The sequence below is a fragment of the Mercenaria mercenaria genome, chromosome 11, assembly GCF_021730395.1.
Source record: "Mercenaria mercenaria strain notata chromosome 11, MADL_Memer_1, whole genome shotgun sequence".
Classification (NCBI taxonomy): Eukaryota; Metazoa; Mollusca; class Bivalvia; order Venerida; family Veneridae; genus Mercenaria; species Mercenaria mercenaria.
Window position 1 is genome coordinate 80,062,744 of NC_069371.1, and position 12,921 is coordinate 80,075,664.

The window sequence follows — 12,921 nt, forward strand, 5'->3', positions numbered from 1 at the left end:
TGTTGACGTTTCAACTTGAAAATGTGAATTGGGTATTTCCAATGACAAAGTTTGCGGAGAAGTTGTTGCATGTACATATAATGAAGATACTGATGCAGCACTAGTAAAAATTACCAAACGAAGTCTACGTGAAGGCGCCTTCATCATCTGTCAGCGTCGTGACCATGAAGAAGCAGGTTAGAATTACAATTTAGTTAAGTGCTGATGGCGGAGGGTCTGCTAGTTAATAACAGACGTTTCCGTTCAAAATGTGAATAATTATGTACATTTAGTCAGCTCCTATTGAGAACGATATACATGAACGACAATCTTGTAAACGTCATTCAGTCTTTTAAGTTCTGAAACATCAGACGCTTGCTATAATGCAAGCAATATATTAAGGGCTGAAAATCAGACGCTTACTGAAATAAGTAATAAATTCCCCTGAACGTACATGTAGCAATAGAAATATGAAATCGAACCCTCTTACTATATAAAAACGCCTTTCTCCATTAACATATACTAGTACTAGACTTCTCTTAAAGAATGTTTGATGATTTTGTTTAAACTACTATTTCAATGTAGTTTTAATCGATATAAATATTTTATAGGCAATTATCATGTAAACTTAATTTTTCTGTGTCATTATTTATTGTCTGGCTTTTTCTTCAACATTATTGCTTAACTGTTCGGAAATACCCACACCCGCTCTATAAAATTCTGCCTCTTTATAATATAACTCTGGGGGGAGGGGGTGTTATTCTTTGTAGGATTTTCTGGTCAAATAGAATACAATGATTGGTCCGTATCAAGTTTAGAAGCAGCACTTCTGCGGAAAGTTGTGAAAATTGGCAAAAACACGAAACTTACTTTATGACAGTGTTGTGTCGTGGAAGAAACGGTGATAAGGATTTGGACTGATCATTGGCAAGACAACAGACGGTTACAGTATCGCTACCCCAATTCAGAAAATACTTGACAGGTTGTCAAGAAAAAGTGATACCAACCTCGAGAATTTAAAAGTTACAATGAAAACGTTTGATGATAAAATGAGAGGTGAACATACGTAAACAAATGATATTTGATGCTGCGACTATGCAATGAACTGAGATACTTGTGGTTTTAAGCTCCTATTTAGAAATGTAACAGGAGGCTTGAAACTAATGTGATTTAATTGATACATCACATATAAACCAAAAGTTTTAGGGCTAAATTAAAATTGTTAGCAAAGAAATGCATGGATCTTCAATTTAACCAGTGTTAATAAAACTACTGTTTCAGCAGAAAGAGATATGTGATAAAATGAGTCTTACATTCGTGTCCAGGCGCGTAGCTGCTATTACGCAGATATGCAGCTGCGTAGTGAAGATCTGGCAAGTATACACAATTAAACTGGCTGATTTATTTGGTTGCAGCAAGAAGTCTATATCATGCAACGGAGATTGCTTCATGCGCAACCATTGCTTACTTCATGTTTTGTTTGAAGTACAGTAAAATGAAGTAATAGCACACTGGTGTATATAATTAGTTGATTTAACGTGCATTGAAATTCACCAATAATAATTGTCTTTGTAGTTTTATAACAATTTAAGTACAGTCATTATCCTACTATTTGATTGCTTATTTTGTAATAATCCTGACCATGTGAAATATTACATTTATACGCCGTCTATGCTAACAGTTTATAGAGTCAAATTTCTTTACTAATATTATAATACAATGTCAGAAATTGATAAAATCGGCAAAGAGACACTTTCGAGGCTAAAAGCTTTTGAATAGGACAATTTGTATAACACTGCAGACGTAATTTGTCACGCATAATAATTATTACGTTATTTTCAGATATCATAGATATATCTTATAATTGTACTTAAATGTATGAAATTATCAATTATTCCATGGTCACAATGTTGTAGAAAATAAAATATTATAGAAATCAAATAATTACTCCTAGTTAAATCCTACGTTTGACACCGGTACAAGTCATACGATATTACACTATCTTACAACTAATTCACAGTGAGATAAATATGTTTCTTTTCCTTATAATTGGTGATTACAGTTTTTTTAATGGCCTTATAGATAACTAAATTATATGTTCAATGTATTATATTTCAAAAGACCTTAAACAACATTCTAAAAAATTGTCCAATCAATTATTTGTTATGTTACCGTTGAATTATAATTGAGCTGATTGAATTCGCTCGTAGTTACGGTCCTACACATAAGTCAGTATGACTATTTATCAGAATTATTGTTTTGAAATGTTGTTTTCAACCTTTTGGCCCTGAAATAATTCGTATGTAATGGAACAGAAGTAGAATCTCTTGTCATAATCGTAGGGATTGAAATGTAACAGCCAACCATATTTTATCATAGATTCATGTATAGGCGATCTCGCTATATGTTTATATAGCAATTGCTGCGGATCGTGTTAGAATTTAAAAAAAATCGGTTTTTTTCGCACTTCACCATTGTGATCTCGCGCTACTATATCATGAGTAGGTGATACGCGAAGCGCGAAATCATGATGGCAAAGCGCGAGACGACGATGACGAAGCGTAAAATCGAGAATTTGCACATGCGCGAAATCACGATGCAAAGCACGAAATTGCTTAAGTTTCGCGATCTCGCCATTAGCCATGCATCGTTATCTTGCGCTTCGCATATTGTCAGAGAAAGCGATGCATGAAGAAAAAAGCGCGAGGTCACGATAGCGAAACCGCGAAATAACTTAAAAGGTGTAAGAAACATTTTGCAGAATACTGTTTTAAAACAAAAATAAAGATAAGGGAAATACCTATAAAGAAGTTGGCGCAATGGAGACGTCGCTACCGGAATGCTTACATATATAACATGGATCACTAAACCACAGATTGCATGTGAAATATAACGCACATACCTAATAAATTAAAACATTTTATATAAACAATTAACATTTGCTTCAAATACACACTAAAATGCACCATTTGCCGTTCTCACATATAAATAATCAAGGGAAGGATACACCAACCCCCACCCCCATTACGCTTGCGTACTATAAAAAATGCCCTAGCTACGCGCCTGGTGTCTTTTTGTACTGAATGAATAAAAATCATAAACGTTCGACACAGTCTCGCATATGTTATTCGGATAGTAAATACAGTATAAAAAAAATAATCCTGTAAATTTCTCATTGTTTTGAATTATTTTACATATTGTTATTATATGATATACCATATTTTCACTAAAAGAATATCATGATATGCGGTAGTAATTTGAAGTAAACACAAAATGTTATTAAAGCAATTCAAAAAAGGATCAGAGTTCATACATAATAAAAATATAGCCATGAACGTATCTATATGCTGAAGTACACCAAGTAACAATAAAAAAAATCATTTAAGAAAAGCATGACTAAAGGACATACAAATTGCCTATACATAAAATGGATCGTAAATGTGATATGTCTGTTCACTTTTCTAAAACTAAAGAATAAATATTATACTACAGTTGTGCTTGTATCGAAGAAAAGGTTATTCTAAACAACATTCTTTAAGTATACAGAGTTTAAAGAAATTCGGTCCATGGGAAAGACTAGGACTATGCGTTATCATTTTGTCACGTTCATAGTTAATCTCTATATTGACATGGGGCCAAAATTTTCTAACAGAAGGAATTTCTTCTTTTATCTTTTTTTACTGACAGAGAATCATATCAAAAACAGAAATATGAAATAAAACAAACCATAGGAACCCAGCAATGGTCATAAATTATCTGCCCTTGAAAGTCGAAAAATACTGAAAAAGATGTACTTTCAAGGGGAGATAACACAAGATCAAGCTATGATTTTTGATACATATTTCTTGTTTCCAAGCCTGTACACAAAAGTTTAAAGCAATTCTGCCCTTAGGAATTTTTTTGCTCTATATACATATAGGCAACTGTGGCATTTCCCCTAAACCAACAACGGTACAAAATGGGCCACGTACAATTCTAACAAAGTTCACTTTTCAGGGTCTTGGTTCTTGAGCTATTACGATTAAGTTTTTACGCCATTTTTTCAGGGGGCCTCCGACGTGGCTTCGAGCTTCACTCAGAGCGTTGAATTCTTCATGTGAGGAAGCCAACCAGCTGACTTACGGAAGGTCGATGGTTCTAGACTATCGAGGTGCCGCCCTTAATAAACTAATGCAGGAGGGGCCCCTGGGTATCTTCTTCAACCATCTAAGCTGGAATGTCGCCATAGCACATTTAATAGTGTCGGTGGGATGTTAAACCCAACAAAAACAAAAACAAACTATTTTTTCAACTAATCATATGCAAGATATTGTTTCAGTGTAATTGGGCAGATCTATTTATCGCTGCATTGAGAAATAGTTTTATGCTCACAGCACTGGTTTCTCACTAATGACAATATCACTTTATAGCCTTTATCCTATCATGTTCAAACTATATGATTTGAGAAAATACATCTATACAGGCTTTGCTTTAGGTACTAGTTTGTTAGAACTGCAATCTTGAAACGTGTCTAAAGGGAACCAAAATTTAACCAAGAAATTTAGATTCTTGAAACAAATAAACTGCCATAGTTCTGATAAATGTAAGGACCTATTCCTATACATGTACGATCTCTGTCCTCTGTCCTCTGTTATTCTTCTTGGACAAATTATTTAATTAATGGTAAACATTTAAAGGCTACAGTTCTCGATAACAACAAACAAAAAATGGACCTAAAGACTGATATCAAGCAAGCACTTTTTCCTGAATGCATGAGGCGTAAAAAGGGCGTCTCTAGAAACTGCTTACAATACGAGCATGCCCGCTTGAAGCGGAAGGTGTACACACAGTTCTATTTGAATCAGATAAAAACTCTAAACATGGTATTTATGCAGTTCTTATATTGTAAAGCCGAAAAATGGCCTAACAAAGAAATATGAAACTCCCGCCAATATCGAATTTCATTTCAATCGGATGAAAAGCGAAGGAGGAGTTGATGTATAGTTGTAATGTTAAAGTAAAATCGGGAATTAAAACTTGGACTTGCAATTCCCGCATGCGCATGTAATAGTAAAAAACTCAAAATGGGACACAACTCGAGAGACAAACCGACAAAATGTGCTTTATCAAGTGTAGTTGCAATATTGTTAAGTTCAAAACAGGACAGATAATTCATGACAACAGTCGTACAAACAATATGCCCACGTCCATGTGTTTTTGACGTTTCGTTTGAAATTGATTGAAATTGTAGTATGAGATAAGTACATAATTTTAGTATTTGATCAAGAGGGCCATGATGGCCATATATCGCTCACCCGAGTACCATTGCTGATCAAGTTTTGACAAAGATCACATAAGCATACACACTAAATATAATCAGGACAAAAATATTCTCTTGTAACAGTCCCTTTTGATCTATGGGTCACATACAAGTCGGGGCCAATCTCCATATGGAGTATGAGGGTCCTAGGCTAGCATGACTATTTCTTACCCTGGAAGACTTAAATAACATTTAAAACCAATCCCATTAGATGCTGCCAAACTATATTCATTTACATAAAATAAAGGGAGGTAATTTGTCATAAATTCAGTCAAAAGTTATGTACACTGGTTGTCTGAGTCTATCTGATGGAATAAATGACATTTCAAATCAGTATCTTCATGTTTTCTAACTACTTCTCAGATGATATTTAAACATATAATAGCTTTATTTCATATTTACTATGTTTTGTGACATAGTGTTTTCTGAAGATGATTAATTGTCATTCATCAGAACATAAAAGAAGTTGCTTGCTTTTTTTCACAAGACACAACATCATACAGATTGATGCTTTGTATTTGGCAAATGTATATGTTATATGATCTACATACATTTAGAATTTACATCAACGAAAATATCAGTTAAGTCTATACACATTCAGCTGCATATCAGAAATGCAATTAAGCTGAGAAAATATAGTCCATTTCGATGCTTATTCTTTTACTTGATAATAAACTTTAAATTCAGAACAGAAACTTTAACAAAAGTTCTTTTTTCAAAAACAAAATCGTAAATTTATAACATAGTTCACCTTCGGATGATCTGCAGGTAAAGTTTGCAAATGGAAAAAAACATGGTATAGTAAATGTATAACTTTAAAATAAACAACCAATCACAGTATTGTCCAATTAAATCACAGAAACTAAAAAATAGAGAGAAAACCTCAAGTGGTTCAAATGTATTTTCTACTATTTTATCATTTTTAGTTAGAAACATATTTCCTCATGCAATGTCTTGTTACATAAATTTTGATACTTCAACACTAACTTCCAAGGGCTCAGCAATAAGTGAAAACTGAGTTTATTACAGTTTTACATGAATGAAATCGAACTTTAAAGTTATAGTGATTTATGTATATATTTTCCAAATGAAAAATAGATTCCACATGTGTCAGATAGATTCCACATCCATAGTAGCATGTTTGCACGTCTTGCAGACATATGTTGTTCATTTAATCAGTTTTTTCAATGTTCACTTGCTATGAAAGTCACCGGAAAAATGAAACAAAGACGTACTCATTGCAAAAATATTACCTATATCTTTAATGAAGGCATCTTTTATTGATCCCAAAACAAGAATTTCAGAAACTGAAACAATTTATGTTAAGGCATCAAGTCACACATACATTTATACATGCAACCGTGTCTGTTATAAATTTTTAAAAATCTTCTAGGAAAAAATTGTCAAAAATCGGCTAGAAAAAGTACTAACCCAAAAATAATTACATACATTATTTACAATTAAAAACAAGACAGTAGAATTTTTTCCACTTACAGTAGTTTATGCAGGTTTTTTGGTGACTTTGCGGACCTATTTTGTTCCTGTCAATGGGTCATATTTAGACAAAGGTCCACCAGTCTGTTAAATAGGTGTACTGTCAATGGATACATTTCTACTGCCTAATACCTGTAAAATCACATAACAGGAGTCAGTTCAAACAATGAAACACCCAACAAAACAAAGTATCTCTTGTTATAAAACTTTTAGAAAATACTGGACCATCTGTACTCGGTATCTTGACCTCACTTAAAAATTCTCAAAATTACGTCTTCTTAGAAGGCATTTTCAAGTTCAGTTCCAAAAACACTTGCATAAAATATCATTTCAAGTCTAATTTTGGTTATCTCGAAGTAAAACGTTCGTTCCCTTGGAATTCGAGATATCGAGTTTCAAGTTTTAGCAAAACAACCATATACCTTAGAAAAGGTATTATTGTGTCCGTTCTAGACAATGTAAGGATTATTTTAGGTGTTTAATGCAGAATGAAGTGGCTTTCTCAGGGAAATTTTAATAATGGGATATCGTTATCATTTTCATTTAACACTTGTTTCTTTATTTATACTTTAAAATCAAATATTTCTGTTAGGGAAATTTTTACAAATCTTTCTATCAAATACATTCACATGACACATTAGATACTAAATATCAAACAGAGTTTTTATGTATTCTTCTGGCTAATTTTCAGAAGACTTTCTGCTCATATAAATTTTGAAGAACAGGCTGAAATAATGGCTGGGTCAAAGATCTGGGACAGTCTTAGGTAGTTACCATCTTGCATACTTGTTTTAGTTTTATGTTTAACACCATTCTCAATAGCATTTTACTTAAAATATCATACTGATTTACTACCTAGTAAAAATGAAATCATTTTACTTAAATTATCATACTGATTTACTACCTAGTAAAAATGAAATCATTTTACTTAAATTATCACTGATTTACTACCTAGTAAAAATGAAATCAGTTTGTTTCATCCATCCTAAACTTTACAAAACTACAGCAGTCAAAGTACATGCAACAGAAAAAAATACACCCAATTCTAATGAAAACGCCACTGCACAATGACCTTCATTAGTTTGGGGGGTTTATTTCCATCTATAAAAAATGTAACAAACGTCTGGGTAAAAATGATTACGAAAATGTTTGAGATCAACTTGAAAACAGAAAATTAACAAAAATTATTCCCTCATGATTTCTTGTGACTTTACAGTACAGAAATTATGATACAGGAATAACTGACACACCCAAGATAAAATACAAGTAATAATTTCAAAGTTCCATAAGGCTTTTAAATTTATGTAAAAAATGCATAAAGCAGCTGTCCATTTAGATGTAATGCATAATTACACGGTTCGAAAAGCACTACTTTCAATGTTGCACATGAACTTATACAATTACAATTAGCCTGCCCGCTTAGTTCAGAAAGGAGAGCGTTGGTCTACGGATCGCGGGGTCACGAGTTCGATCCCCGGGCGGGGCGTATGTTCTCCATGACGATTTGATAAAGGACATTGAGTCTGAAATCATTTGTCCTCCACCTCTGATAATTCATGTGGGGAAGTTGGCAGTTATTTGCGGAGAACATGTTTGTATTGGTACAGAATCCAGGAACACTGGTTAGCCTAACTGCCCGCCGTTAAATGACTGAAATACTGTTGAAAAACGGCGTTAAACCAAAAAAAACAAAAACAAAAAAAAAATATAAAGGGAGGTAATCATAAACACTGGATTCTACTACAATAATAAATATTCAAACCTTTGGCAAATATCTGTGAAAACAATTACTGAAAATAGAATTTATCAAGAAAAAGACATATTTATGTTCATAGCAAATTAATTTGTCAGTCACATTATAAAAAAGGCGTTATGAGCCTTTAAAAACAAATCAACTTACTGTTGTTTTCAGGTTAGCCAGATCAGTTTCATGGAAGAAATCACTGAAAACAAACAAATATGTAATATATATGAATAAAATTTACGTAGACCAATTTAAAAATGATAACGCTAACAGACAATAATAGTATATATCAAACCGTGTGAAACGTTTCTTATAATTCTGTTTAGGACAAGCACATTATTTTAACTGGGGACCATATACCGCTTTTCATGGAATTACACGCTAGTGTATCATTGAAGATTCCATGTGCACCGCCGTATGAACACATTTGCAGATATCTCTAAATTGTTTTTGTACTTGTAACATGTCTAAATGTTGAGTTCTGCTCAACCCTGGGCTAAAGGGTGTAGACGGTAGCATGCATTTTCACTATCCTCCATAATAGGCTCAATCAGACCAAGCTTGCAACATTTTCACTTTTGTCGTGTTATGCGGCCTGTGGAGTTTCCACTTTTTCTGTTGGATTGGATTACGATCAGACTGGGATGTGTGAAATTATTTAATATTTCATCCTTATTACACTTTTCTTTATACCAATAACACTGAGTCAGAAATTGGGGAAGTTATAAGCACAATACACACAAAATCTTTGCGGTTACAGTCAAAACTGCTATTTTACGGTGACACAAACTTGCGGATTTTCAACTTTTAAACAGGAGATAAATGGGAATTTTATCTATTCCTTGAGATTTAAATTTACAAATCTAACAGAACTGTGAAATCCACACAAAATGAAATTGTAAATTGCATGTGCATTCAATTTTGATATAATCCTCAACATATCTTTGTCCCAGAAACAAGAAGTTGCAAGTAAAAAAAAAAAACAGTACTTTTGAGAAAAAAAAAAAAAAAAAAAAACTGTTTATATTTTTAAATGCAGATTCCGAATAGGTCATAAAAGGTTGTAGGTAACACTTATAACCTTATATTTCAGAAATGTTGCTATATAGTATGCTCAGTATGCTGACATCCATTTATTCCTACTTCTGATCTACAGTATAAAAAGAGATTAACTTACGATGATTTATATTCATTTGGTATCCTTGAGGCTTCTACTGAATAGTCTTGTCTTTCTTTTGCAGCCTGTAACATGCACAAAAGGAATGAAGAAACATAAACAAGCGTATTCATTTGAAACAGCTTAAACATACACCCTGATATTGTTTGAATAAATTCTTTTCAATATGCATCAAAACCATCTGAATCTACGTATGGTATGAATTTTCAATACAGATCCCCAAATCCTACTCTCTCAAAATTGCAAACTCTCTCAAAAGCTGCCAATGTCTAATCCTTATTTTAACACGACCAGCAAATAACCTACATACATGTAGAGCAAAATCTATCTCGGGTTATTCTGCTATAAACCACTCGCGTGCAATGACGTCATCCGATTCAGGTGCGAAGCACAGTCGTAAAAAGCAGTTACCACTTTTTCTTACACTGTTGATACTTGTATGTCGTGTTAGAATCGAAATAATAAGTTCTCAAGTGTGATTTATTGTAGAATAACCCGAGTTTTTCGTTCTTATGCGAAACAATATATCACTCAGGCCTACGACCTTCGTGATATATTCTTACGCATAAGAACTTAAAACTCGGGTTATTCTACGATAAACCACGTTTGGGAACTTATGATTTCTTAAATACAGTCACTCTGCTTAAACATGAAAAAAGTCTTTTCCCATACTCTCAATAACATTTCTAAAACAATGCTTCCATTAAAAAAAGTACACAATATTCTCTTATCATCAAATACTGAAAAATATTTAAACTGGTACTTCATAATTAAAGCCTATAAACTCAAACATAAGAATGTCAAATGGAAAATTCACAGTACCTTCAAAAGTTCATAATTCGATGTTCTGGCAGCAAAATCAGGAAGTCATTCAGTTGTTTTTCCTTCTGTCTGTAGTTCTCTCTAATCTGTAAAATATGAATCTTCTGCATTAACCTTTAGCCTCCTAAATTTCTAAAATGGACCAGTTCATCATTCAATTTAAGCAGTACTATTTATTATTCTAAGGGGTGTTCACTGAAAATTTACCGACTGAATAGTGAACAGTGCAGACTATGATCAGCCTGCACAATCTTGGTCTGAACTGGCAGAATCACTTGCCACCAGCGGGCTAAGGGTTAAGAATATCTAAGTTTTCATTTATTATCTTTCCATTCATTTTATAATGGTTAACATGTTAAACTCAACAAAACAAAATGTCTATAGTAGTATGACAAACCATACCTCTGCATAAAACTCTTGTCCATTGAGCACATCTTGACTCTGCTGGGCCTCCAGGAGTTCCTGCAGAGTTCCGACCGCAATCTCTGCACGATTTTCTATCGCACGTGATATAGCTTCTACCGCCTCCATGTCGGGTGTGGTCGGTCTCACCTTCTCCTGGTCTAACTCAGACAAAATCTCTGTCCAAACTTCACCCATCTAAAATCAGCAGATAAAAAAACTTATACAAAGAGCATTGAGCTGACAGAAGTTATACTAATTAACTTATAAGTTAAAGACATCAAAATAAACATAAAAGAGTAAATGAAGTTATGTTACTGAAGGTCCTTCATAACAACTACTGTACAGTTACTATACACCTGATATTTTGGGTTTTTTTCACAGTTTTCATAATGACTGGTATTACCTGATCTGAAAGTAACATCTATTTCTGTACACTTACCTTAAAGTCAAGGTATGTTTCAATAACTGTCAAAGTAATGTGATCTTCCACTGTCAATCCGGGAAGGTCTGTGAATCCTAAAACATTCACAATATATGTCTGTAATAAAATTCAAGGAAATACCTGTGCAAAAAATACAACAAACAATCTTTTATGATTAAAGCTCTTTGGTTATTAACATTACTGTTTTTCAATCTTTTGAAAGAAAGTCAGGAAATCCTGGCGAGCTGGAGTACTTCAAAATGATATTTTTTGTTTTGTTGGGTTTAACGTCGCATCTGCACAATTATAGGTAATATGGTAACTTTCCAGCTTTGATGGTGGAGGAAGACCCCAGGTGCCCCTCCGTGCATTATTTCATCACAAGGGGGCACCTGGGTAGAACCACTGACCTTTCGTAAACCAGCTGGATGGCTTCCTCACATGAAGAATTGCATGCCCTGAGTGAGGCTCGAACCAAATTGGTTAGGGGCAAGTGATTTGTTGAAGTCAGTCGGCCTCAAATGCCCCTTTCAAGATGATACTACTTATAAAAGTCTCCTCGGCCTTATTGCATGAATGCCATGTCCATCACTTTGTTACAACATTATTCCTACTATTGAAAGCGTGAACTGCAACACAGATTTCTACATGTATATATATATTTTTTTAATTTATTAAGTGTGTCACATATGAAGACACCTGACAGTAGTCAGATATCTCTTTTTTCACTTAACAACTGGGTATCACAAAAGTATGATAAAATATAGGATGCGATCGTATTCTTACCTATTTTACAATAAAGTGAGTAAATTTTGGCCCTCATGTTTTCTGAAACATCTACTATAGCTTGAGACATGCAGTTAGCAGTTAGAGGAATGACCCCTTGGCCCTTTTTACCCATCAATGGTCTTTTCGCATCTGCAAGATAACAATGACAATCAAAAGAAACTTTCTGAGTTTCAATTCAACCGGAAAAATCTTTTTAAAAGAAACTTCAACATTCATTTATTTAGAACTCAAAAGCGATGCGATTTTAAACCTTTACATTGAAGAATATTTTTTTCTGACAGCAAAGTCACAGAATATTATGTAGTATTTGGAAAAATAAAGCTGTCACAGGAGTGACAAATTATACCCTCACACTACGGCCTTGTCACAGAAGTAAGCCAATGTCAAAGTCGAACCTCAAAAACAATAGGGGTCATCTGTGCTGGTCACGATCAGGTGTATGAGAAACAAATATTTGGACAACAGATAAATACTTGACTTGCTGTGCCACTTTTTAACTTAGGAAGTTTTGCATGTAAGTAGATTTCTAAAAACGTTGTAGACTAAATACTTTTATACTTTACACTTGTCTTTGAGACAATTTTAATATCTCTCTTACTGTTATTTTAGCCTAATCATGCCCCTTTTAACATAACAATGCTGTCGAAGTTTTTCATGTAATCATTTTCCTCAGAATATACTTGACCAATGTTTTCAAATTCTACACACATCTTTGGCAACGTGAGATGACCTCACAGAGCACGTTTAATTACCATTTTCAGCCAGGTTCCATATCTCGTGCTTAAAGTTTG

The 12,921-nt window shown here is 33.7% G+C and overlaps 1 protein-coding gene across 1 annotated transcript; it reads right to left on the reverse strand.

The window, feature by feature from the left end:
• Positions 1-6,801: 6,801 nt before the first annotated feature.
• LOC123532956 (cilia- and flagella-associated protein 69-like) lies at positions 6,802-12,229 on the reverse strand. The gene is made up of 7 exons (XM_053517895.1): positions 12,128-12,229; positions 11,360-11,436; positions 10,918-11,115; positions 10,516-10,601; positions 9,694-9,758; positions 8,673-8,715; positions 6,802-6,904 (listed from the first exon to the last, which is right to left on the reverse strand). The coding sequence occupies exons 1-4, from the start codon at positions 12,195-12,197 to the stop codon at positions 10,518-10,520; spliced, it is 429 nt and encodes a 142-aa protein (XP_053373870.1). The 5' UTR covers positions 12,198-12,229; the 3' UTR covers positions 6,802-6,904; positions 8,673-8,715; positions 9,694-9,758; positions 10,516-10,517.
• Positions 12,230-12,921: the final 692 nt, after the last annotated feature.